This window comes from Ornithodoros turicata, chromosome 3, assembly GCF_037126465.1.
Source record: "Ornithodoros turicata isolate Travis chromosome 3, ASM3712646v1, whole genome shotgun sequence".
Lineage (NCBI taxonomy): Eukaryota > Metazoa > Arthropoda > Arachnida > Ixodida > Argasidae > Ornithodoros > Ornithodoros turicata.
Window position 1 is genome coordinate 15360139 of NC_088203.1, and position 26707 is coordinate 15386845.

Genomic DNA, 26707 nt, shown 5'->3' on the forward strand with positions numbered 1-26707 from the left:
ATACTGCGTAAGACATGCTTAGTATTTCTTATCCTTTTTTTTAACAGTGCATTTCGAAGGCTTGATTTGATATTCAGTCCTCAAATGGGAGGGGGCGGGGGATCATAAACGGGAGAAACACGAGAGATGTTGGTTAACTATACCGCAGTAGTTGTTCTATTCAACCCTCCCGTGCACCCGTTTTTGAGGCGTCTCTGTCGTGCGCTCAAATCTCATTACCCATAGGGATGACTGTTCGTGACATTAGTTTGCTTGCGGACTTCTTGTTTTCCTAGCTGTGTATTCAACAGACATTTTTACCCCCAAGCTTTGGCTGGTATTTCTTATACTTCCACTGGGGGAACTTGTGGTTTCGATCCCGTTCCAGAGCGTATGTGTTTTTTCTCACTCTCTGCTTTTTTTTCTGTTGGCTAAACAAAAGACACAAGAAGAACTAGCAGAGGAGTTTGCTGCAAATTTCGCGATAGGTCGATACTCCAAACCCCATCCAGCACCACAACTGATTGAAGCTCACCCCCTTGACAACAATTTCACGATGGAAGAACTTCTCTATGCCATATTAGGAAGCTCAAACCGAGAGGAGCACCTGAAAGCGATGGCGTGACAAACCAAGCACTCCGTAACCTCCCAGACTCTGCCCTACATAAGTTACTAGAGCAGATAAATGAAGCATGGACAACCTCACGTCTTCCACAAACATGGAAAGAGTCAATAATGGTACCTGTTCCAAAGCCTGGGAAACCAAAATCCGGGTTATCTTCATGCCGGCAGATATCGCTGACATCATGCATAGCCAAACTCGCCGAACGCCTTGTGCATCGAAGAATTACTTGGTTTCTGGAAGGAAATGGCCTACTCCCTGACACCATGACAGGCTTCCGCAAACACCTCAGCGCCTCGGACGCACTGCTGGACCTGATATCGGATACGGATGAGGCAGCAAAATGCGGCACAAGCACTGCCGCGGTATTTTTCGACATTAAACAGTCCTTCGATATGGTTTCAACACAAAGCGCCCTCGACGCACTAACAGCAGTAGGCATTGGCGGGCGTACAGTGCGCTTCGCCTATGCTTTTCTTACGGACCGGCATTTTAAAGTACTTATTGGAAATTTTTTCAGCAGTACAACATTACAGAATGTAGGACTACCGCAAGGTAGTGTGCTGAGCCCGCTACTTTTCAATCTCGTTATGACAGGACTTCCAGCAGCCATCCCTGAGACGACACCATGTATCAAGATGTCCTTGTATGCGGACGATATCTGCATATGGGCAGCAAGCAAAAGTCCCAGTACTTTAAGACGAGTGGTGCAGAGAGGAGTCGACTCAGTGAACGATTACGTAACCTGTAGGGGTCTTCAACTATCAAATGAAAAAACAGTATTCATGCTAATTGGCCCAGGAGCAGGCTGTGGGGACGGCTTCCTCCTCTCACTTTGAACAATACGCCAGTAAAGAGGGTTAAAACAACAAAATTATTAGGAGCGACCATAGACAGTCGAATGTCCTGGGCACCGTACACGAAGGACATCAAACTGCGCTGCCAACCCTAGCTCAATCTTTCTCGGAGATTAGCAAGCCCCACTACAGGCTGTCCACAGAGCATTATACAACTCGTTCATAGTGCCCCTACAGTGGCTAGACTCATGTACGCTTACCCGTACGCAAAGCTTAGTGAGTCGTCACGAAGAGTGCTAGAAAGGATTCACCTGGGGGAACTCAAAAGTGCAATCGGAGTTCCTCTGAGTACGAGAAACGTAGCAACGTATGCAGAAGTCCCAGCGTTGCCCCTTCCCCTACTCGCAACCAAACAAGTGCTACAACAAATCACTAGATTGGAGAAGACAAAACCAGGAAGAGCTCTCCTTAACCGACTTAAGAACAGACAACGCTTTCGTTTTGTAACAACGCTGAGAACTCGCAGGTTGATCGGAATCCACACAGCAAGACCGCGAAAAAGCCCAGCTCCATGGACTGTACGCCAACTACATTGTAAGACGACACTTCCATGCATGAAGAAAAAAGGAAATACGCCAGACATAGTTGCTCGGAAGCTAACCGAAGACTACATACACGAACACCACTATGCTTCGCTACAAATATTCACGGACGCATCAATTGACAGAAATGCTGGGACCAGTGCAGCAGCATTCTGCATTCCAGCTCTGAACGTAGATTGGGCAGAAGCCATCCATGGGACGACGTCGACTAGATATGCTGAAATGACCGCTATCCTGGCTGCACTAATGAAAACAAAAGAAATGAATCGACAACCTGGCCCCATGGTAATTCTATCAGACTCCCTTCAAACAATATCCAACAACTACGAAGACCACCCTGTTGCATTGCAAATTCTCGAAATCATAAAGGAACTAGAGATCAGGGGCAATATAATCGCCTTGCAATGGGTGCTATCGCACAAGGGCCTACCTGGAAATGAAAGAGCCGACACACTATATAGCCAAGGAGGCTGCAAGGCTTCCTCCTACACTCCCCGCTATTCCAAGTAATGCTCAAGCACAAACTGCTATAAATGAACATGTATGGCGCTTTCACTCCGATGCCAGGACAGCGATGCAAACAGCTCCCCGCCTCTGCGTCACAAGGGGTTTCACAAGGGAAGAAACTTCGCTTCTAATGAGATTGCCAACTCGAAGCGCCAAGACTAAGGACGTCCTCTGCATCACAGGACGAAGTAAAGATGCGCTGTGCAACACCTGTGATGTCGAGGAAAATATAAAACATATCTTGCTTCACTGCAGAACATACGAACAGGAAAGGAAACGCCTAATGGAAAAAATGAGGAACCTAGGTCACCCAGATTCGATTCTGGAGTCATTCATTTACCCTACTGGACCAATGTCAACGCGGCGGGCAACACAAATCATAGTCCTAGATTTCATGAAGGAGAGTAACCTCCTAGGTATTCTCTGACAGCAAAGAAGAAATAGACAACACTGTGAACTGAGTTACCAACAACCTATGACAACTGTGAACAACGAACCTGTGACCAGCTGAAAGTGATTATGGTGAACTGTATGGTGTGAGCCGAAGGTGGCACAGCCACCGAACTTTGCACTGAACGTAGCATCGCCATGTGTCGTGTGTCTAGTTGCTGTATCCCCGTTTTTTCTTTTTTCTTGCCTTTCTTCTTTCTTTTTTCTCTCTCTCTCTGTGGCAGCTTGCCGCCCGTCTCGGCAGGCAGACCGCCCTCTCTTTCTTATTTTTTAAATTTCTTTAGATAAACGATACCCCCCCCCCCCCCCACACACACACACACCTCTCTGTTTTCACGTGACGAATTAGCATGTTAGATAGAGATGTCAGCTCTTTCTCACTCTTGTACCTGACGAAATGCAGACTACCACAAGAAAGGTTCTACTGCTTGCGACGACACTGCTTGCGACTGGAATCGCTTGTCAGTAGTTCTGCAGCCCATATTTCCTTGATTACCGTCGGGCATGTTGTTCAAATATTGTATTTAAAGAAACAGCGTATGCGGAACGTGTTTGTTACTCATAATAAATGATCTTGCATCATCTGGAGATTTGAGATGGGATAAACCGCAGGATGCTGATCTCAGACAAGCGTTTCGCAATCAGTACGTTAATCAAGAGTATAGCTTCAGTGTTTTCATCTTTTTATCACGTGTGTTGACCGCACTTGTCGAAGTCTCTACATTTTCTGATGCTCCTGTACGACATTTTCTGTACGACATTTTCTGAAGCTCCTGTCTATAAAGGTACTGTAAAGCAGCAGTCATACAATTTTATATTGTTGGCTCATTTGACAGCCTGGGTGCTCAGTACACAAACGCCACAAATTTCGTTCAAATCCACCCCATAGTTTTTTTTAGAAAATTAAGTTTCAATATTACGGGCAACTCTGTGTCTAAGACCCGACACGAACTCCGCAGTTCCCGCCATGTAGGGCGGCTGAGAACCTACGTGTGTCGTCTTCTGTGTCCGTGTCTCTCGGTCTTCTTCATGGCTGACATGAACATACAAATAACAATGGAGCGTACAGCGACATCTGTGGACCGCTACCATCACCACACCGGCTTGCCGGGCGTGGTGCATGGGGCGTGGTGCGTATAGGTGGCTTTCATGGTGATTCTGCTGGCAGGTTATTACTCATTTACGCGATATACCAATGTTCTTGCATTTTGAGAGACAGCAACTACCTCTTTTGAACAAACTTTTAAAACAAAGCTCATGAAGCCGGCTACTTAGCCTACGACTTAGCCGATAGAGGGTTGGGGACATGTAACACTGTTGCTCAACGAATAGGCGATTGTTTCCCACCAGGCGTCGCACCGCGTCCTTTCACCGCACTTTCGGAAGTGAATATTTAGAATTCTCTTTCGCTCACAAGATTTGCACTCTGGGTTTCTTTCGGCATAAGCTTTCAATGCCGCTGACAATATTAACAGCTTGCCTGCCGCGAGAAGGGGTGTGTCGCACACATAGCTACTGCTAGATCAGCTATACAGAGCCCGGTAGAAGAACAGTATATCTGTTCGAAATGTCTGCGGCTCTCAACCATTTCACCATTTAGGCTTCTCACCGTTGAGGCTTTTGCTTCAACCAATACCTTACCGCCTCGACGGCGTTATGGTCCTTTCGCACCTATACCCAGTGATGGCCAGTAGTTAACTACATGTAGTTAAACTACTAGTTAAACTACCTGATTGTAGTTAAAAAGTAGTTATCAACTACTTGCAGAAATGTAGTGACAACTACTAGTTAAACTACTATTTTAAGTAGTTAACTACAGTAGTTCGGTTACTGAAGGCGCCAACTACTTCTGATTTTGCCGCAAGCTTTACGGCACGATTGTACTTCCGACTTTTACCTTGAGCTACTTGTTTGATGAGAACGGAGGTGCAGAGCAACTGTGTCGTGCATGTGTACTAAATCTTCACTTTTAATGCTTGTCTAGTGAAGCCTCATTCGCTGTGAAATAGTTCTGCAACTTAGTTTATCGCGTAGGCACAGAAAGAATCGTGCCACAAGCTTTGTAATTGACGATCGTAGCAATGGCTTGAGCCAAAGTTTATTATTGCTTGTGATTCATATTTAGGTGTCCAAGAACACTACAAGGGGTTGGTGTTGGTGGACAACGTTAGGTAGTTATAGATGTAGTTAAACTACATTGCAGTAGTTAAAAAGTAGTTTTAACTACTCCACTGAAAAGTAGTTGAACTACTAGTTAAACTACTCAATCACAAAGTAGTTAGTAGTTATAGTTAAACTACTGTAGAAGTAGTTAGTGGCCATCACTGCCTATACCGTTGTGTCGTCTGGATGTCTCACAACAGCAACGCATTTCTTTCAAACGAGACGTACATGTCGATTACCGTGCAGAGATGTCTTTAATTATTAACGAGTCGTCTAATTTTCATAAAATATAGGCATATTTGAGTAGCAGCCGAGGAAGTGTAGTGCGCTGCAAAGTGCCTTCCGCTGTCGGAGGGACTCCATCAGTAACCGGAGCAACGGCATGGCATAGTGGTCGGATCTTTGGCGGCCAAGTAGTGGTGTGGTTCCCCGTTGCAATCTGAAAGTTACAAGGTCTCTTAAGACATGCCGTTCGGTCAACCTAAAGACATCTTAAGAGCAATATGGTCCAGACGTGTTGTACTGCCGCACAGATTTTACTTCCCCGTAAAGCATTTGAGATGTCATCTCATAAAGTGCGTAAATTCAATATAGCGTAAGTCTTCTGGACTTGAACGTCACAATTTTCGTTCCAGTCACACCCATAGGTTTTTAGAAAATCGAAATTGACAATTGCGGCCAACGCTGCCGAAGTAGAAACCAGCTTCGCATTGTCCGTCAAATACGGCTACAACACACACGGATACGCTGGATCTAACGCAGCGACGTCTACGGCACGCTACCATGGTAACCAAATTCACACACAAAAAAATGCTGAATACTCATGATCGCCACTGCGCCCGCTAAAATGAGGGTTGTCTCACGCCAGGCTTTCCCCGCCCCGCTCCAACCGCTGGGGCCCCGACCTCAATTTTGATGACAGCAAATGACTCTACAACAACATACCACGTGTGTGACTATGTATCCATGATAGCGGAACCCCGAGATCAGGGACAAGGAGGAACATACACACAAACACAGCTGTGAAGTATATTCCCGCAACGTCATTCTTAAACCACAGATACAAAAAGGGAAACACAATGAAGGGGTGCCTCTGCTCGTCCTGCCCTTTCAGGGTTTCGCTATATCTTGGATAATCGTCACCAGTTCGCTTGCTACACGTGTGTGCTATGTTGCGAGATATTTAAGAGCAACAGGCTCTGAAACGACATCAGTCACTGTTTGACTGTTTGCTTTACACTGCGGATAAAAAACGGATATTTAAATTTATTTCGCATTTTAAATGAGTGTCGCTCGAAGGCGCATGTACGCAAAGTATAAATGCAGTCAGTAAATATTATGCGCTTTGACGAATTTTTGGAAGCACCCGTAAAACTTCACGTTTTCGGATTCTCTGAAAGAATATAGGTGACGTCACCGAGAGCTGTGGCCGTCTGTCTCCTAGCAACAGCTCGCTTCTCCGCTCCCCGCCTCACGTAGAAAGACTCCCAACAGGTGCAGTGAGGAGACGAAAATCAACCTTGCAGGAGCAGTGCTGCCAGACGCGTGGTCGATTTATATCCTCATGACGTCATACTTCTCAAAATTAGAAATTAATCTTACGACATTTCCACTTCACATGGAGAAACAATGGTTTGTGAGGATACAGTTTAGACCGAAGATTGGAGTCGACAGTATACTACCGACCTCAATACCATGAGGCCCGAGACCCTGAGGACACGAGATTTAGGCCGTAATAATCCGCTTCAAGAGTGTACATCCTAGGCTACAGGTACACGCTACAAGCTACAAGTCAGAGCTGTCCCGAGGCGAGCTTCTGTCTGAGACAAGATAAACGTGAAGCACCCCACCACCAAAAGCTCTGTAAACAAACAAACAAACAAACAAAAAGAGCTCATATCTGCACGTTCGAAACATTATCTCGACTTTAACCTTAGTGTCCAACCCAGTACCAGGGACCTGCATGCAGTCCGATGACCCCTTTGGTGACCCCTCTCGCTGTTCCCCTCCCGTCGGAACAGCTATATGCAGCGAGTTATTGTTTCAGACGTTCTGACCATGTAAGGGCATTCCAAATACATATATCTACAAATGTTCGTTCACCTTGTGTAGCTCTGTCCGGGTCTTCCCAGAGAAAGCTGAAGAAACTGAAGATTAGGAGAACAATGCAGATGAAGACTACGGCCGTCAAGCGGAACATCAATTTGATAGCGGTGGACAGCTTTTCCCGGTTCACTAGCGGCATTTTGGATGCCAGCCTCATTTCACAAATCGGCAATTTTGGACAATCGACTGGCCGGTAGCCTTACTTACCGGCGGCCTCACCTAAAGACGAACTAAAGATGGTTATTTCTTCTTCGTCTTCTTCCACGTGGTGGTGCCAAGGTGCGGTGCCTCAGCGGCGTACCGTAACCGCGAGGCATATGCACATAAACCCTCGCTTAAAAAATGTGCTGAAGTATTGCAGCTTTCAGAGTTGGAATCCGTTGGTTAGAATTCGTGCATACGGTCCTGTTACAAAATATCGTGGTTGGCAGGATGCTGAAGAAGAAGTCCTGGTCGCGTGAACTAAGAGTCCACTAGCTACTTGGCCAGCTCTGTCGGGGTTGCCTCGGAAAATTCGAAACTGCCACCACCTACTTGAAAAATTATCTTATCTACTTTTCGGACAATATGTATAGGTTCGGCTCTGGCAGGACGGTGAGTAGTAGCTTTCTTGGTCGCAGCGGATGAGGACTAAACGTCTGTTTATGATTCGTGCGATACCCTTGCTACTGTAAGAGTGGTAAGTGAAGTAAGAAAAGTAAGAGTGGTTTTAGTCTTTATTTGGGGGCTACATGCGTTGCCACAGCCATTAATCCCTTTCTGGATTAAATGACTCAACCTCTTATAGCAGCTTGGAGGATAATTACTGTTCCCAGTGCCGGGGAGTATATATATATCAGGTCTAAAATTAAGAGAAATTCCAGCCTAAAGGATTAAAAGTCACAATGGCTACCCATTTCTTTTCTTATCAGAATCTGTAAATCCTCTCCTGCTCAAGGTCTCACGCCATGGAAGTGACAGGACATGCTCCTGTTGGAGCATTGTTGTTGGCTATGGACGCTGTTGAAAGAGATGCGATCAGCTACTGGGCTCGTAGATTCATGTCTCTCTTGGTACAAGCAAACGAGATCGTCAAATTAGGACTCGAGAACTTCACGACGTTGCTGAGAAGAACACAAAGCTCTGCTGCGACTGCGCAAAACGACGGCAGCGCTGAAACGCAACACGGTAGCAACGGGGAACCCTCTACCGTTACGAAGGACACCAGCAGAAGCACGACCAGTTTAGGTGAGTTCCGTTGGAGGACGGAGGAGACGATTGTAAGATCTGGCGTTGTCATAACGGAAGGGTTCAGCCTGGCTGTTTGTAATGTCTGTAATGTTGAACGTACAGACAACTGGTGTTAAAACAGGAATGCTCTTGCCGCTCGCAGGTTCCGCGACGGATAAGTTGTCCGAGAAACCGTCTCGCATCCCACGTGCGGCAGACATGGTGCATCTCCCAGAGGTAAACGGCGACAACGAACCTAACGTGAGAAGACGACGCCTTCCAGGCGGTTCGACGCAAATTAAGGGGCACAGATCTAGAATCCCTCGGCTACAGGCACTCTCTCCTGTGGGGGTCCCTCACAGTGGCAGAGGAGGCTCGCAAGCCGCTCATTCTACGGCCTCGTTTCCCTCCACGCAGTGAAGGCCCGTGCGTGACTGGACGGATATGTCACCGGCCGACGTCTCCGTTGGAGGTGCTCATCTCAACAACGTTGTTCGTTGAGCGGCATATAACGCTGCCGCAAATAAAGAAAAATGGTCCCCATTTCTTCTTCTTATACACATGCTACGCTTGCTACATTGCCGGGCTGATATCTGTGGAACAGGATGGTCACCTTTCTCTCACGGATCATTTGTGGAGAAGGAACGGGGGGAGGCGGGGAATCTGGAATTATGAAGTCAATGTGATATTCACTTGGAGATTGATTCCAAGAAGAAAACACCAAAAAAGTTTCGCAAAATTCATTCGTGTCTGAAGCAAGGGTGCGTGAGCCGCCTTGTGTCGGTTTGCATGGATATCGTAATTGAACCTGAATGTAATGAATGAACCGTGAATGTAACCTAATTGACATTGCCGGCAAGGTTCCCAACCGCTCGGCTGACGGCGTCGCGCCATCCGATGACACCAAAAGCATGAACGTAGATATTTCCAGGGACTGTTCGGCAGCAGACTGCGAGTCGGAAGACCTCATTTTGTGACGGATGAAAGTTTATTAAATGAAAAAGGAAAGGTCAACCAGAAAAAGGTCGGCTTGGTATTAAAAACAAATAATAATAATAAACAAACCTGACGTAAAGAAATAGCAGAAGCGGCAGGATAGAGGTGGCAGTTTATCGTGGTTTTCGCTTTTTGGGACACCTTGCGTGAATCTCTTGCCCTTCGTCAACCAAAATATGAGTCTAGTACAAAGTACTGTTTCATTCGGGAATATTGTTCATTCGTGGAAGTGTTCCTGAGAAAGTTAACGATGAAACGAATTGGGAGGGGGGGGGGCAACTTCTTGATTCATTCTGAATTTGGAGCATGCATAAATGCAAGATCCAGTCGCTGAAATTTCCTGCCTTTAGTCCTAACTTCTCTATATCTCCCGTTTATTTATTTACTCGTACTTGTAAACACTTATTGCGACCATGCTGTCGAAAATATAGAGCGTTTCGGGCAACGGCAAAATTCGCTTCCGAGCTCTCTTCCAGAACACAACGTTCCATTATGCAAGGTATTCCAGTCTGAACTTTCACTATCCTCCTATAACTTATATGTAGGATTCCGGGTTTTCGGATTAATCCGAAAAAATCCGAAAAACGTACGCCGGTAAAAACTTTTGCACCTCGGATTCATCCGAAAAAATCCGCTTTCGTGGGGTTAATACCTGAGTTATCAGCAAGAAAGTTGTGCATTGCAGACTTATTTACAATATTCCGTGCGTTTCGTGTTCCGCCGCGAGTGCGTGGAATCGCGAATCATCTCAAAACTTTCTCAATCACGTGGAATTTTCCTTGTATGGAGACACCTATCACTTTTCCTTGCTCGTTCTTTCTGTAGGTGTCACATGTCACAGCACCAATTTCTTCCTCCGGATTTCAGACACTAACCGAAGTAAAGAAATATAAAACCCGAAAAACTCCGAGTCACCAGGAAATCGTATACTCCGAAAAATACCCTCTTGTAATGAGTAAAAATAAACTCCGAAAACCCAGAACACGTACTACTTATATGCCAAGACTACAACGCATAGAGCTACTACGCTTGTCAGCCAAATTTATTCTTGCAGAGGGCTATGAAATAACATTTCAATGGCTTCAGCGAGAGAAAGTTATATTTTGTGTACTAACATAAGTCAAGTAATGTCAGACAATTAAAATTTTGAGCTTTGGTGAACCGGTTTCAACCGATTCAAATCGGTTCGCACCTCTATTTTTTCTGCTCTAGACACGAACCTGAACCAAACTGAGCCCACCCCCCCACCCCCCCCACCCCCCCCACCCCAAATAACGATCTCAATCCCTGAAATGAACATGTTGCCTGCATCCCCCCTGCCACACACACGCCAGATCGGTAGAAATCCAGCGAACCGGTAGAATGTAGGAAGGGAGTTGCCTCAGGACAGAAGCCGCCGATATTTCGAACACAGACTGTTCTTCTTCTGGGCTTCTTCGGTGCCCAGAAAAAGAACAGTCTCTGTTCGAAATATCGGCGGCTTCTGTCCTGAGGCAACTCCCTTCCTACACGCCAGATCAGTTTCCCTTCAGCAGCCATCAAACACAACGGGAGTCAAGCAACTATGGTATAGTGGGCTATGAAGCCTGGTTAGAAGTCAAGTCAATCCCAGCCTAGCCGAGCCTAATCCAATCTTGATTTCACGTGTTTTGTGCTTGTCGTCTTGTTAGCCATTTACGACTGTTTCATCGCGTCTTTTCCTGTGCGGTTTCTTTTGATCATGCCATTTTTCATACGGAACAAGAAGTCAAAAGGCTCATCATCACTTGGAAAGAGTAAAGACAAGGTACGACTGGCAGTTGTTGCGTGCCATGGTCGCTGGATACCCGGCATTTCATGTGTTTGCAAGAAAGTTTTCAAGAGCACACGCGATAGAGCAGCAGAGAAGGCGAATTCGAAACATATTGCCCGATCGAGTGCTTTCTTTTGCAGATATGTTTTCAAATTGCATTATTATTGTACTACGTACATTATTGGCCACTGAACATGTAACATTCCCTGTTAATGGTTACACGCTTAACTAAAGTCACAACACAGTGGCTTGGGGCCCTATCCTGGTCAAAGTAATCTACCTCGATTACTTGAAATTTCTTCTGTCATTGGTGCACAATCGAAAAAGGCGTGAATATTAAAAGCGGTTGACACCTTCTATCAACCAATCGCCCCACGTGTTATCTTGGAAAGCGACCCGCCTTATCGGTGTTTCCTCCTGAAAATGCGAAGACCACACCTGTGATCTGCCCGCCCTGCCTTGTTGCTTCGGTTCTTAGGTGTCGGAAACAGAAAACTCTACCGGCGTAAAACTGAATTTCGTGGAAAATGCGTGGAAAAGCACGCTCGTAATTTCCTTTTTTGCTGTTTGTCATTTTTCTTGACGTACAGGTGTGCAAGACGGCAATGTTTGTGTGACACCGTGATTGTACTTGGCATTTATAATTCGGTATGTACCCGTGAGATGGCGCTGACGGCAGGCAACAAAACTGACAAAACGGTAAAAGCGCGAAGGATCATTGCAAACTGTCGAACGGACAGTGTGGCGCGAGCCGTAAACGCGTTTATGAGAAATCGGTTCGTGCTTTAAATCTTGAGCTTTATTTATGAGCTTTTCTTTATATTCTTCTGTGTGCTCGATATGCGAAATGATAATTCGCATTGCAATATGCTTCTTTTGCTCGTGAGCTGTGGGGGTGGTAATGATACCGCAAATGAGCATTGATAGTTTTACTCAAGAAACAGTGAACTTTGACCGATGAGTTTTTTGTGTGCACACCGCTACGTTGCAATAACATTAATTGTACGACGTACGGCTCGGACGACGCTTCGAAAAGCCCGCCGCTTTCACGCATATACGATGCCGCGATCGGCGCAGAGAAACGGTGTTACGCGGTGCTTTTTTCTCATCATTAAACACAAACGAAGAAAGACATGAATTTTTTGTTGTGACGAGCACATACAGACTTTATACAACACAATAAACGGAAATGCACATACGGACCCATCACGAAACCCATCGCCGCTCAAAGTAATCGACCCTCTTTCGCTAGATTACTTTTCAGCTTTGAAACTAATCTTTTACGTCATTGTTACGTCAAAATGACGTAGGGTCACGGTCCGAGATTAGGGCCGAGAGGCTGCGAAGGAAAACTAGGTATAAATTTCAATTGAAACGGGCGGGATTTGAGGGCGGAGTATTCCGTGGCAGCCCCGCCCTACAGCTTGTGACGTAAAGTAATCGAGGTCGATTACTTTTGACGAGGATAGGGCCCTTGCAAACTTCTCTCTCACGCCATATGTCCTTCCTGTCATTAAGTTAGACTACACAAAAGTGGATGAATTTGCCTTCAACTGTGTCCCTTTGGTTTGGCTGTAGCTGTACCCCAGAAATAATTTCGAAATTTCTACTTCATGATCGTTAATTTCTCGCAAGATAACGCGGGTAGTTTCAAATTAACAAGAGGCGGGACAATCAGTAGTGATAAAATGTCAGTTATATGTTATTATTCAGGTTACTAACGTACAAAGAAACAAATCACAAAGCACAGTGAACTCATCACTGTCAGTAACAGTGTTTCAAAAATGTGCTATGTCCAAAATATGCTGAAATGACATTATAACAATTGTGATTTGTTATCACAGCCTCTGTCAATAAGCTGCATTCCTATATTCCTCGCAACAAGCATCTGCTTCCCTAGTGGTGTCAAGTGCTTTTGTGTTTCTGATATGCATGCAGATACATCTACAACGGTACAGAACTAAACTTAACGATTTATTGCAAAATATGATGGTCTCCTGATACCTGTTTCATCTCTAGCACAAAGGTAAATAGGTAATGGGCATTTTTTGTGGCTTTTGAGATATTACTTGAATTAAAAACAATTAAAAACCCCCAGTGCTGGGTAGGACAAGGACAGAGGATAAAAGGACAAGCACCGGCACTGATACTCTGTCCTTGTCCTACCCAGCACTGGGGTTTTTAATTGTTTTAATTCAATATGAACCAACCAGCCCAAACGCTTGCTCTGCTGGGGTATTATACTTGACATACACTTTGCTACTGGTACCTGAATTACATGTTATGTGCCCTTGTGTGTCCTCTAATAAGTCATTGTTGCAATTTCCTGCTTCAGAAAAGAAAAGCACAGCATTCCGTGAACGGGCCAAGCAAAAAGAAGGGGAAGGCGAAAAATGGAGGAGAAGTGGAAGACATTCCTTCGAGTGACTCTGATATAGAGTAAGCCTCGAAACTCAACTACCACTTCCTTTCTGAAGTCCCCTTTCTTCTAGGAAAGATGTTGTTCTTACTCAACACGTCTCGGATGACGAAGACCTTGAGACGGAGCAAGAGAAGAAAATACGACTGGCAAAGAAATACTTGGAGGAAATCGAGAAGCAAGGTACGGTCAAGATTCTGTTGCTGCGACTCGGCTGTTTCATGCACCTTTGGACTTTGCAGAGAAAGAGAAGCTCGAAGCTGAAGAGATAGACAAAGCTGCCATCTCGCATCGACTGCGAGATGACTTGGTAAGGAGAAGATATCTGGGAGAGCTTATCTACAATTTATGGGGATGTTGCGCGGGTTATAAAACCATCTTTCAGCTTGCTCATTTAAAATGTCAGCAAAACATGGGTGCCAATTTCCTTTTTTGTTTTCTTCAGCTGGAACAGAGTGGCAGATTGCAGAAGAAGTTTGCCCACAAAGTAACCCGTACTTCTTTCATATCTGTGTCATTTTCGCAGTATACTAAAATTTGTGCCTATTTACAGATAACAGAAGTAGATAGCAGCTCCATATTGTACCTAAAAAAGCACAAGCGTCCAGTTACGTGTGCAGTCATCTCCCACGACGAAAAATTTGTATTCAGTGGATCCAAAGACTGCTGCCTCATAAAATGTACGGGATAACCCCATGAGCGTTTTTCTTATTTGCTAGGAGATATTGAATTATCTCCATGTGTCACAAGGTGAGCCCATGTTGGTTCGTTTTCTGTTCCGCAGGGTGTGCGGAGACAGGAAAGAGACTCAAAACAGTCAACGGCGGAATCAAGGGCGCGGAAGAAACTCACGTAGGGCACACGGATCACGTGATGGGGCTCGCCATCTCTTCGGACGGAAAGTTCTTGGTACGTGCTACACCAGCAGAGCAGCCGTCCACGTTACGGCGTTTCCGCTCACGTTTTTTTTTTCTCTCAGGCTTCAGGTTGTCAGAGCAAACTTATCCACGTGTGGAACCCAGAGACGATGGAGAGGATACACGTCTTTAAGGGGCATAGGGGACCCGTCACGGTACAACTTACGTTTTTTCTTGGTGATGAGAATATCGTTCATTCTGATATGCTTGTCGTTCTTCCGCCAGAATTTAAAATGGCACGCCGTAATGTTGAGGTTTAATCCGCAGGGTGTGGCGTTCCGTTACGGGACCCACGAGTTGTTCAGCTGCTCGGCCGATCGCTCTGTCAAGATCTGGAACCTGGACGAGATGGCCTACGTGGAAACACTGTGAGTGAGTGTTTATTCTTTCATGGTCACTGTAAGTTTTAATTATTATTAAAGGGACAGTTAACAGGTATGCAAAGCGCGCTTTCTTCTAATGCAGTGCGATTCGTTTCCTACGGCGAGGCTTAGCGAAAATTTTTGTCGCAAAAAAGTAAATACAGTCAAACTCCTTTATAGCGAACACCTTTTTAACAAAAATACCACTACAGCAAATTTTTTTTTCGGTGGAGCCCTATAGGTCCAATAATGGACATCCTTTTTAACGAAAATACCTTTACTGCGAATTTTTTTGCTGTCCCCTGAATTTCGTTGTAAAGGAGTTTGACTGTAATGGCTTCAAATCGACCACTGCACTCTTTCACGCTCATGCCCTGTGCCCTGCCCTGCAATGCCCTTGCGACAATAGAGACACGTACATTTTGACGTTGCGCACCACCAACCATTCAGAATACAGGGCACCATTACATTGATTTTGTTTTTGATATCGGGCAGTGAGGTCAATTCTAAACATATTTACACATGTCAATCCACAGCTAGCCAGGTCAAAAGGTACCAAATGCCCATAATATTCCATTTCACGTGCACACTGTTTTCAGCCTGTATTGCTCAGCGAGGTCATGTTCCAACAACCGATTCTCCCCGCACACCGCTGCTTGTGTCAACAAGGCCCGTCATTGGCTAGGAATCCGAAATCTCCCCCATCTCCAGTGACTGGAATGCAGCTTTACTACACGTGCGAGACGTGTGAAGTAATTGCTCTCCGAGTAGGAAGGAGAGACTCACGCGGGTTACGCTGTTTGAATGGCATTGATTCGTGGTAAAGACGCTCGCTAGAAGTAAATGAAATTGCATAATTGCATATAGTGGGGCACGTTCCTTCATAGAGCATAATAATTGGAAAATATTCATGGAGCTGTTTAGTACCCCTTTAATATTAACTAATTTCGCTTAATTAATGGTCAGTGAAATATGCTTCGAGCATGCTGTATGAGAAAAAAGCAAACTGTACTGATTGCTCTGCGTAAGAACTCAAAAGCTACTCAATCCAATTATGCATGACGAGTGCTTTCTTCCTCGTTATCGTTCGTTACGTAGTTAGTTATGAACTCGAGGTGAACACGTACGTTCAGATATTCAACACATGCCTTTGTAGGTCAAATTTTATTGTGCAGGCATTGTGCGCTTCAGGACATGCAGCCTGGCAGAAAATTTTTACTCTGTGAATGTAGTAAATGCGTAGTGAATACTGGTTTAGTGAAATTTCAGGTGTAATCAGCTTTCATTGTGCTCTGCTGTGACAGTTGATTTTAATCATGTGCATGATAAAGCTACCGAAATAGTGCAATATGTTTTCTATCATCCTCAATGTAAAGAAAGGAGGATGTTGATGAACACAAACCTGGTACACTTCGTAGGACTTCGATATCTAATACTTGAATATCCTCAGGGATTTGTATGTCCCCGAGTGTGGTGAGGAGGACAAGGAAAAGGGATGCATTGTTCTGCCTACCTCTCGGAATGCTATATATACATTGATGGGGTTTGTGGTGTGTACCACCGACAAAAGAGGCTAGCAAGTTTCATCCGGCTCATGTGCTGGTGTCGAATTAAGCAGAGCTGACCTCGCCCAGAGTGTTTGTTCTCCTTTTGGAACTATCACAATTGAATGGCTCTCTGCAATAGTGATGCAAGTGAAAGTTTGCACCTTGGAGAAATAGCGAAAAGAAGATTCCAACGAGCTGCCACAGAAATTGCTATGGATATAGTAAGCCACCATTTTGTATGACACGTGGGCATCATTCACTTTAGAAAATGGTATGGTCATTAAAAATATATGTTGAGGAATTGCACAAACAGCGTATCTCCAATAGGTCACTTACATCGTTATTGCATAGCGGAGTAGTCCTTGAAGCCGAGACTTCTCTTAACAATATATATGATTTATTGCATATAACAGTTAGTGATACAGGTATTAGATACGTGTATGCACAATACATTCCATCATGGTTTAGTGGGCTGCATATGTCGAAACGAGTATTTTTGTGAAGACATTATTTAACTTACACTTCGTCCACCATTTTCGACTCATTTCGATCATTGATAGAGCCCAAGTACAGAGAAACAAATTCCCAGGTTCGTAATGCAATATATGTCACATGTTTAAGCCGAGCGTGAGCTTTTTTTCCCCAGTGCTCCTGGACATGGTGGTGGGTTCGTGGGTAACTGCTCCAGTCTAATCTTGAATGAATGGGGTACGTCTTTGCACCGATCATACTGCAGTGTCCGTGAACGGTTTTTGGGAGTCTCCTTTTTGACTGTCTGAATCCTTAGGAAAGGACTGCGATGAGAAGATGCTCTGTGAGCTCTCTGTACCAATAAAATACAGCGCTGTACGGGCCCTCAGAGGACTTGCAGTCGTCTGCTAAGGTGCCACAGCTTTTCTGAAACTGCACCAATTTTCTAATGCAGCACTCCAAATTTTTTTTATACACATGTAAAGTAAAGCGGGTCTGTATTTACCGATTAAAACATTTCTCTTGCGAGCAATGTTTGCATCGTCATTGCAGAGAGCCATTCAATTGCTGACCCGGACGACACTATCAATAAAAACAGTTGTATTTCTGTGTTGTTTTCAATTTTTTCTCACGTTTCTTTCAATGCTACATTTCATTTTGTTACCAAATAGTTAGCTATGTCATGACATTTTTACATTGAAACAGTGTTATGGGCACCAGCGATATTATGCTTACAAATTCCTTTTTATTTTATTTTTTGTTTTTTCACATTTCATTTCACATTCACATTTCGTGTTGTGACTACATATAAACTATGTACAGCTAGTTTCTCACTGCGATAGATATCAACATGGGTCCCCACACTAGCTCGCTAGGGACCCCCTGACTGTATATTAAATTAAGCTATACATGTACATATCACAAAAAACAAAATAACTTCTACTCTGTGCCATATTTGCTATTGGTTGCTAAGTGTTTTGGGCTCGCAGTAGGCTCGCATTTGTTGCGCATAACCAAGTGCATTTATTTTGAGCCGCCTCATCTGCAGCTTTGGCCATCAAGACGCAGTGACCGGCATCGACAGCTACACGAGAGACAGGGCGTTGACATCTGGGGGTCGAGACAACACGCTCCGCATCTGGAAAGTGGTGGAAGAATCGCAGCTCATCTTCCAAAGTCATAAGTAGGACAGCACCACTTAAGGACCGATAATTATTTTACACGGGCATGCATGTTTTACGCAGCTGCTCCATCGACTGCGTTGCGATGATCAACGAGCTGCACTTTGTTTCTGGTGCAGACGACGGGTACGTGATTTTTTTCTTCCTGGTAGTATGTGGAAACTCATGTGTAGATGTACTTCTGTAGGATCTTTGTGCTTTCAGTCATGTTATAGAACAAAGAAAACATTCTGGCTTACCTAACAATTGAGCCTCTGTATGCAATGAGGGGATAAGTAACAAAATCCTAAACTGAGAAAACTACAAGTGAAAATTTGGTAAAGTAACTGCAGATGAGTTTCCTAGAATAACGCAAATGCAAAATGTGTAACATACATATATGCATGTGTCTACTGTACATGCATGTCCCATTAGCATCGTATCCGGGTGTGTGACTTGGCAGAAATTGAACGAAACCCAGGAGCATGATACATATCCCCTTTTTCTATATAACACCGCGCACACAGGGTTTTCGTGCAGGAAAAAACAGCTTTCACAAGTCGGACTTTGATGGTGACGCCAGGACGGGCGAAGTTACCTTTGTGCAGTGGAGCATCCTGGATCGTGATTATTGTGCTGCTAAACTAGCACAAACTTGAAACTAATGTTCTGTATGGCCAGCTAAATATGACTTATTAGCATAGTGCGCACGTTTTTCCGATTGCAACATTCAGTAGCACTGCAGACACGGTCACGTGAAGTAGGAAGAACATGTTTTTCGAGTGGAAGTCGAAGTTGATTTCGCATCGTAGCAGAATTTAAGCTACACCATTTGTATGCGTGTGTAGAAAAGGGGCCTGATCTGTCCATCCCATTGGCACGCATGCATTTCCCGTTTCTAAGCCTCCTATAGCGAGTCAATAAATTGCAATAGGGTCCTCAATTTATCTACATCTACAAAAAATAGGGATAATTTGACTGGTTCCCTTATTGCATACAGAGGTTCAATTACAAAACAGTCAAAAGGTGTTAAAAGGTCAATGGGCATCATCATCGGCACGGCGAATGAACCACAGTTGCTTTCAGTCATAATATTGGTCATATTTTTCTGACATGCTTTTTTAACATGAGATCACTTTTCCTTTCTTTATGTAGCTCTCTGTCCTTGTGGACCGCAATGAAAAAGAAGCCAACGTGTGTTGTGAAGGAGGCCCATGGCCGGGACAACGACCAGCCTTACTGGATCGTATCGGTAGCGGCACTGCGCTGCACGGACTTTGTTGCTTCGGGTATGGCCAATGATACCTCTCAAGTGCACACCACATTGTACATATTTTTCCTGCGGCTTCATCAAGTTAATCATACACAACTCATCTATGCCATGCTATTCACCGTAATTATTACAGTGAAACCTCGTTAATACGTACCCGCTTAAGCTGCAATTCCACTTAAGCAGTAGTTGCGCTGAATCCCCGACGCGACTCCCATTGGAACCAATGTATTTGCTACCCACTTAAGCCATAGCTGCTCGTAGCGTCAATATCGATTAATGCATACTTTTCGTCCTGAAACGGACCGTGCAGAACGAAAAAAACTAGCTCCTCCCCTACCAGAAACAAAGATTTGGCAGGACGTGGCTCCTCCAGAGACGGGGCGACACCAATACGTCACTCCTGCGAGTTTGCCAGAAAACGGGGACTTCTTGAATAGCTCGCCAGTAATGTTGGTGGATTTGAAGCCGCGATCATTGCTGCAAGGCCGCCTCGGTACGAAGCGAAAATAACGGACTATCTTGTTGCAAAGTAAACTGCGATATCTATCCTCATTTTGTCGAACATGTTCCATTTTTCTTCCATTAGACAGGTACGTGGACATGTATCTTGGGTTTTTGGTTAAGCCGTGCTACTGCTTAGTACGTAGTTTTTTCGCGTCCCCGCCAGGTACGCATTAACGAAGTTTCACTGTAGTTAATCGCTTGTGTGAGAACTACCATTCTCCGCAAATCTGGAAGTATGCGCAGCAGTGGTAGGGAGGCAGAGGGTAATGTGTTAAAGTAGCACAGAAGTCATTTTTAACACCCAGTTTTCTTCCCATAAAACTGTTAAGTAGGCCAGTAAGATGCACCATGCGAAGTAATTTACACCACAGAGTCATAATTATCGCAGGAATTGAATTTAAAATACGCCGCAAAAAGCGACCGTGCGCAACGGTGGTGAAGAGCAGTACGAGCCTGTGATCTGCCTGGAACCTCGCGCTGACGCTATAAGGTGAACGCTCGCTGATTGGCCTGGAGAAATGTTGTCTGCTACTCCGCTGTCGTCTGCTACTCGGCTGTTCGGGGTCCTGATAAAGCCTTTCTCCTTGCCTCGGTAATGCTTCGGCTGCTCCTTCTATCCCCAATTCTGCGGGAGAACTGGCAAAACAGGTTTACGGCGGCAAAGGGACAAGGCGCTGACCCCCACTGACCGGCGAACCAGAACGAGTCCCTTATACCGTCATCGGTGACGTGGCATCATACCTCCTCATCCTCGTTATAGCTCGAGTGGCGAGTTAAGGGTGAACGCGCGGAGCTATGTTTATGTGAGTTTTTTTCTGGGAAACAAATTGCACACATAAAAAGCTTTCGCGCTATTCGGTATAATGACACACATACTTTCATCAGATGTCTTAATCTGAAATTTTTTTGGATGGCCCTCTGTACTCCTTTAATAACTACACGGTTAGTCAGCAAACGTTACACATGTCGATTGCAGTGTGAAAATAGAAGACTGGGTTTGGCCTGCCCAAAACTTTGCAGACTGATAGCCATTTGTCTCAAGTCTTATTGGAATATTTTGTAGGCGCTATGGCCATGCAGAAAGAAAATTAAAAATCAATCAAAATCTTGTTCCACGCATTTTTAATGGCCTATTGCACACAAACACTACCATTTTTTCTTGTGTCTGCTTCATGTTCACGTCACTTCACACAGGCAGGGCTGCCTATAGTGATTTGACATGCCCATTCTAACGTTATGCACGAATCCTCTTCTTCTGCATTTTGGCGCCACCTGTGTGTGGTGAGCTGAAAATGAAGCACACGCAGGAGAAAATGGCGGCTTTTGAGTGAGATGGGTCATAGAAAATGCATACATGTAGAGTGAGATTTTGTTTGATTTTAAATTTTTCTTCTACAAAACCATAACACTCACAAAAAATTCCAACAAAACTTCAGACGAATGGCTACCAGGAAACAGTGCGTGTGTTAAGTAGGTGCACTGGAGCACGAGTGCTTCATACTGCACCTGTGCGTACAGTGTGGAATTGGCATACTCTGGAGTGTCAGATATACAAACTAGATTTTTTGCTTTCGCATCTCAAATGGGTGCAGCGAAGCAGACGACAAGCATTTCGAGCTTGAAGCATTTGGCGTGATGCATTTCCTGTTGAGTGCGCAATCCAACTGGCGCAAGCTGCTGGCGCTGGCAGAAACGTACTTGTTATTTGTTTGAATGGTACATTTGGAAGCAAAATACAGATGTACCATGTTACAGAATTCTCCCGTTTCAGGAAACTATATAATTTTTTGGCCACTTCCATGCGGATGTCGGCAGTTATTCGTGAGTCATGCAGGGCTTTAAGGCAGGGATGTTCATGCCAAGCAGTCACCTTCATTGAAAGCTGTCCTACGCCATCTTCTACAAATTTTCATCGCTTGCATCCCATTCACTACTGCGAGAAAATGTCTTCGAAACTGCCACCGTCCAAACAAAGCCATTGCATGCGCAGTCTGTGCGTAGCATGAGCAGACAACAGGAGCCAGCATCACAAACAGAGCCGCCCACGGCCCCAAAGCTGTTCTTTGCTGTTAAGTGGCCCCTGTGGGTGTCCCATACTCTCCGTGCGTAAGAAGAGGGTTGCTTGCTTAATGCACCCGTTCTGAACACCTTGTCACTGTTGTGAAATGTGTATGATGAATACTTGACACTTGCGCGAATGCAAGCAGATATCATCAAATGCAAGCACAACATTGATCATGGTACAGTTGCCTATGTTCCTAAACTCGTCCATTTGTTAGTGAGTTTTCTGTCACTCCTCACACATAAGGAATATGTTGCGTACAAGCCTGTTGCAACAACTTGCATGCCTCCTACGACATTCAACATTTGTTAGATAGTCACCAGAACAAAGTTTTTTTTCTCAGACTGATCTATATGTCCAACTGTTTCTCGGTCGCCGCCAAGCTAGAAAAATTGGTCGGGAGCTGTACAACAACATTGTACTCTCACTAACATGCCAGTGTCAGCTGCTTGAGCAGCATTATTGTTTGCTTGTTGATCATTGTGAAGTTACGAAGTTGTGAAGGGTGCCTGCTTTGCTGACATGTGACAGATTCATGTCATGTCATGTATGTCATGTAGATGTACAGCTTCGTCCAACCTTATCTTGAACACGGCGCCGCCCCGCGGAGCAATGGGATGACACCCTAGCGGCCCTAACATCTCCACATCAACGGGCAATAACTCCTCTATGAAAGTTATCTATGCATCGTTCCTCTGTCTTGAGGTTTGCTTTGCGGGCGATTGAAATCTCCTGCGTCTGATTAGTGATTGTCCGGGTTAGCAGCTATGTTAACGAAAATGTCACTCGTATGGGATACAGTGATGTCACATTGATTGCAATGAAAGAATAGAATGAAATCAATGGAAAGTTTTGAGCAAAATTTTGAGGCAGCTTATGTCGCTTCACTGCGATATCAGATGGCACAAGTTCGCGTAGTCACTACGAGCAGCCTCAAGCGATGTGTTGATAAAAACTATCACCGGTCGTTCGAAGCGGAGCGCCAGGTGTCAGACGGGCACCCCATGACGCGAGTAGGACAGCCCTCAACGCTCTCCCCTGATAATTCCAGTAAGAGACGCTAGGGTGTCGTCCCTCTGGCTCCGCAGGCCGGCGTCGCGTTCAAGATAAGGTTGGATGGAGCTGTACATGTCAGATTGATACCTAACGTCATGTGCTACGTTGGTTTTCTAGGATCCTGGAGTGGTGAAATCAAACTGTGGAAGTGCGGTGAGGAGTACAAGTCATTGCATCACATCTTTTCCGTTCCGATGGTGAGTTACAGCATGTAGAGTGAACAACGTGGTAAAAATTACTACCTCTTGACAGCCGGGCTTTGTGAATACACTGCAAGTGAGCAACTCGGGAACGCGACTGGTGGCCAGCATAGGTCAAGAGCACCGACTGGGACGGTGGTGGCGCGTCAAGACGACACCCAACTGTGTGACTGTGGTCCCAATAAAGCTCTCTGAAAAGCCTTAGCACCGTGTTCATAAGTCCTTCATAATGTTGATAGATTTTGGTTACTGATAGGTCCTAACACAAGGGGCTTGGGCAGTGCCAGATTTAGAGTGTTGGGGGCCCCTGGGCACTGTGCTGTGGGGGCTCCCTCGTGCATTCCATGTCTATCCAATGTGTTGTTCGGGGTTGATATGCGTTGACGGAGGAGGGATTTTTACCAAGTTTCCATTTCAGGGATGCGTTTCAGGCATGCAAAACACATTTCCGTTGGACAAGACCCTTTCTGGCGTTCGGCCATGCCACAACAACTTTATTTTGAGATGATGAATGGGGACCTGCACTGCCAGGTGGGTGGTAAAATAGCATACATGTAGGCGAGCTGGTAGAGGAACAAAAAGCCTGAGTTCGTGCAAAGAAGGACGGACGACACAGAGGGTCGCCTACATCTGAGATCGCCTAAGTTCGACGAAATGTTCTTTGGTTGATAAGATAGCATACATGTAGGCGAGGCGGTAGAGGAACAAAAAGCCCGAGTTTGGGCAAAGAAGGACAGACGACACAGAGGGTCGCCTACGTCTGAGGTCGCCTAAGGTCGACGAAATGTTCTTCGGATGATAAGATAGCATACATATATAGGCGAGCTGGTAGAGGAACAAAAAGGCTGAGTTTGGGCAAAGAAGGACGGAGGACACAGAGTGCCGCCTACGTCTGAGGTCGCCTAAGTTCGACGAAATGTTCTTTGGATGATAAGATAGCATACATGTAGGCGAGGCGGTAGAGGAACAAAAAGCCTGAGTTTGGGCAAAGAAGGACAGACGACACAGAGGGTCGCCTACGTCTGAGGTCGCCTAAGGTCGACGAAATGTTCTTCGGATGATAAGATAGCATACATATATAGGCGAGCTGGTAGAGGAACAAAAAGGCTGAGTTTGGGCAAAGAAGGACGGAGGACACAGAGTGCCGCCTACGTCTGAGGTCGCCTAAGTTCGACGAAATGTTCTTTGGATGATAAGATAGCATACATGTAGGCGAGGCGGTAGAGGAACAAAAAGCCTGAGTTTGGGCAAAGAAGGACAGACGACACAGAGGGTCGCCTACGTCTGAGGTCGCCTAAGGTCGACGAAATGTTCTTCGGATGATAAGATAGCATACATACATAGGCGAGCTGGTAGAGGAACAAAAAGGCTGAGTTTGGGCAAAGAAGGACGGAGGACACAGAGTGCCGCCTACGTCTGAGGTCGCCTAAGTTCGACGAAATGTTCTTTGGATGATAAGATAGCATACATGTAGGCGAGGCGGTAGAGGAACAAAAAGCCTGAGTTTGGGCAAAGAAGGACAGACGACACAGAGGGTCGCCTATCTCTGAGGTCGCCTAAGGTCGACGAAATGTTCTTCGGATGATAAGATAGCATACATGGCGAGGCGGTAGAGGAACAAAAAGCCTGAGTTTGGGCAAAGAAGGACAGAGGACACAGAGTGCCGCCTACGTCTGAGGTCGCCTAAGTTCGACGAAATGTTCTTTGGATGATAAGATAGCATACATGTAGGCGAGGCGGTAGAGGAACAAAAAGCCTGAGTTTGGGCAAAGAAGGACAGACGACACAGAGGGTCGCCTACGTCTGAGGTCGCCTAAGTTCGACGAAATGTTCTTCGGGTGATAAAATAGCATACATGTAGGCGAGCCGGTAGAGGAACAAAAAGCCCGAGTTTGGGCAAAGAAGGACACACGACACAGAGGGTCGCCTACGTCTGAGGTTGCCTAAGGTCGACGAAATGTTCTTCGGGTGATGAAATAGCATACATGTAGGCGAGCCGGTAGAGGAGCAAAAAGCCCGAGTTTGGGCAAAGAAGCACAGAGGGTCGCCTACGTCTGAGGTCGCCTAAGGTCGACGAAATGTTCTTCGGGTGCTAAAATAGCGTACATGCAAGCGAGCTGGTAGATGAACAAAAAGCCCGAGTTTGGGCAAAGAAGGACGAGCGACACAGAGGGTCGCCTAAGGTCGACGAAATGTTCTTCGGGTGATAAAACAGCATGTAGGCGAGCCGGTAGAGGAACAAAAAGCCCGAGTTTGGGCAAAGACGGACGAGCGACACAGAGGGTCGCCTACGTCTGAAGTCGCCTAAGGTCGACGAAATGTTCTTCGGGTGATAAAACAGCATACATCTAGGCGAGCCGGTAGAGGAACAAAAAGCCCGAGTTCGGGCAAAGAAGGACGAGCGACACAGAGGGTCGCCTAAGGTCGACGAAATGTTCTTCGGGTGATAAAACAGCATACATGTAGGCGAGCCGGTAGAGGAACAAAAAGCCCGAGTTTGGGCAAAGAAGGACGGGCGACACAGAGGGTCGCCTACGTCTGAAGTCGCCTGAGGTCGACGAAATGTTCTTTGGGTGATAAAACAGCATACATCTAGGCGAGCCGGTAGAGGAACAGAAAGCCCGAGTTTGGGCAAAGAAGGACGAGCGACACAGAGGGTCGCCTAAGGTCGACGAAATGTTCTTCGGGTGATAAAACAGCATACATGTAGGCGAGCCGCTAGAGGAACAAAAAGCCCGAGTTTGGGCAAAGAAGGACGAGCGACACAGAGGGTCGCCTACGTCTGTAGTCGCCTAAGGTCGACGAAATGTTCTTCGGGTGATAAAATAGCGTACATGCAAGCGAGCTGGTAGATGAACAAAAAGCCCGAGTTTGGGCAAAGAAGGACGGACGGCACAGATGGTCGCCTACGTCTGTAGTCGCCTAAGGTCGATGAAATGTTCTTCGGGTGATAAAATAGCGTACATGCAAGCGAGCTGGTAGATGAACAAAAAGCCCGAGTTTGGGCAAAGAAGGACGAGCGACACAGAGGGTCGCCTACGTCTGTAGTCGCCTAAGGTCGGCGAAATGTTCTTCGGGTGATAAAATAGCGTACATGCAAGCGAGCTGGTAGATGAACAAAAAGCCCGAGTTTGGGCAAAGAAGGACGGACGGCACAGAGGGTCGCCTACGTCTGAAGTGCACCTAAGTCTGGTGGTATGTTCCTCGAGTGATAAAATAGCATACACGCAGGTGAGCTGGTAGAAGAACGAAAAGCCTCAGTTCGGGCAAAGAAGGGCGGACGACACACAGGGTAGACTTTTTGTTCCTCCTTTCTCGACAGGTGCCAGTGCCCGATGAAGGTGGACCATCAGGGAGGCCCTGTGGCCGTTCATGGGCACCATAAAAATATAAATTAAATGAAATAAATATAAATAAAACAGCGTCTACTAGCTTCTTTCTCTCGCTCTATCTCACTGCGATCAAGTTTTCTCGTGTTTCCCCTCATTTCGTCTTTTTTTTTCTCTCTCTCTC

The 26707-nt window shown here is 45.6% G+C and overlaps 1 protein-coding gene and 2 long non-coding RNA genes across 3 annotated transcripts; 2 read left to right on the forward strand and 1 right to left on the reverse strand.

The window, feature by feature from the left end:
• Window positions 1-5355: 5355 nt before the first annotated feature.
• Window positions 5356-7521, reverse strand: LOC135389945 (uncharacterized). Its single transcript, XR_010421628.1, has 2 exons — window positions 7224-7521; window positions 5356-5559 (listed from the first exon to the last, which is right to left on the reverse strand). It is a non-coding gene; the product is annotated as an uncharacterized LOC135389945 (long non-coding RNA).
• Window positions 7522-7661: 140 nt separating this feature from the next.
• On the forward strand, window positions 7662-8978 carry LOC135389944 (uncharacterized). The gene is made up of 3 exons (XR_010421627.1): window positions 7662-7820; window positions 8138-8453; window positions 8599-8978. It is a non-coding gene; the product is annotated as an uncharacterized LOC135389944 (long non-coding RNA).
• Window positions 8979-11034: 2056 nt separating this feature from the next.
• LOC135389946 (U3 small nucleolar RNA-interacting protein 2-like) lies at window positions 11035-23399 on the forward strand. The gene is made up of 14 exons (XM_064619987.1): window positions 11035-11217; window positions 13559-13662; window positions 13716-13825; window positions 13885-13952; window positions 14088-14129; window positions 14196-14322; window positions 14427-14551; window positions 14622-14714; window positions 14827-14927; window positions 17988-18122; window positions 18184-18246; window positions 19255-19388; window positions 23112-23191; window positions 23247-23399. The coding sequence occupies exons 1-14, from the start codon at window positions 11152-11154 to the stop codon at window positions 23397-23399; spliced, it is 1401 nt and encodes a 466-aa protein (XP_064476057.1). The 5' UTR covers window positions 11035-11151.
• The last annotated feature ends 3308 nt before the right edge of the window (window positions 23400-26707 follow it).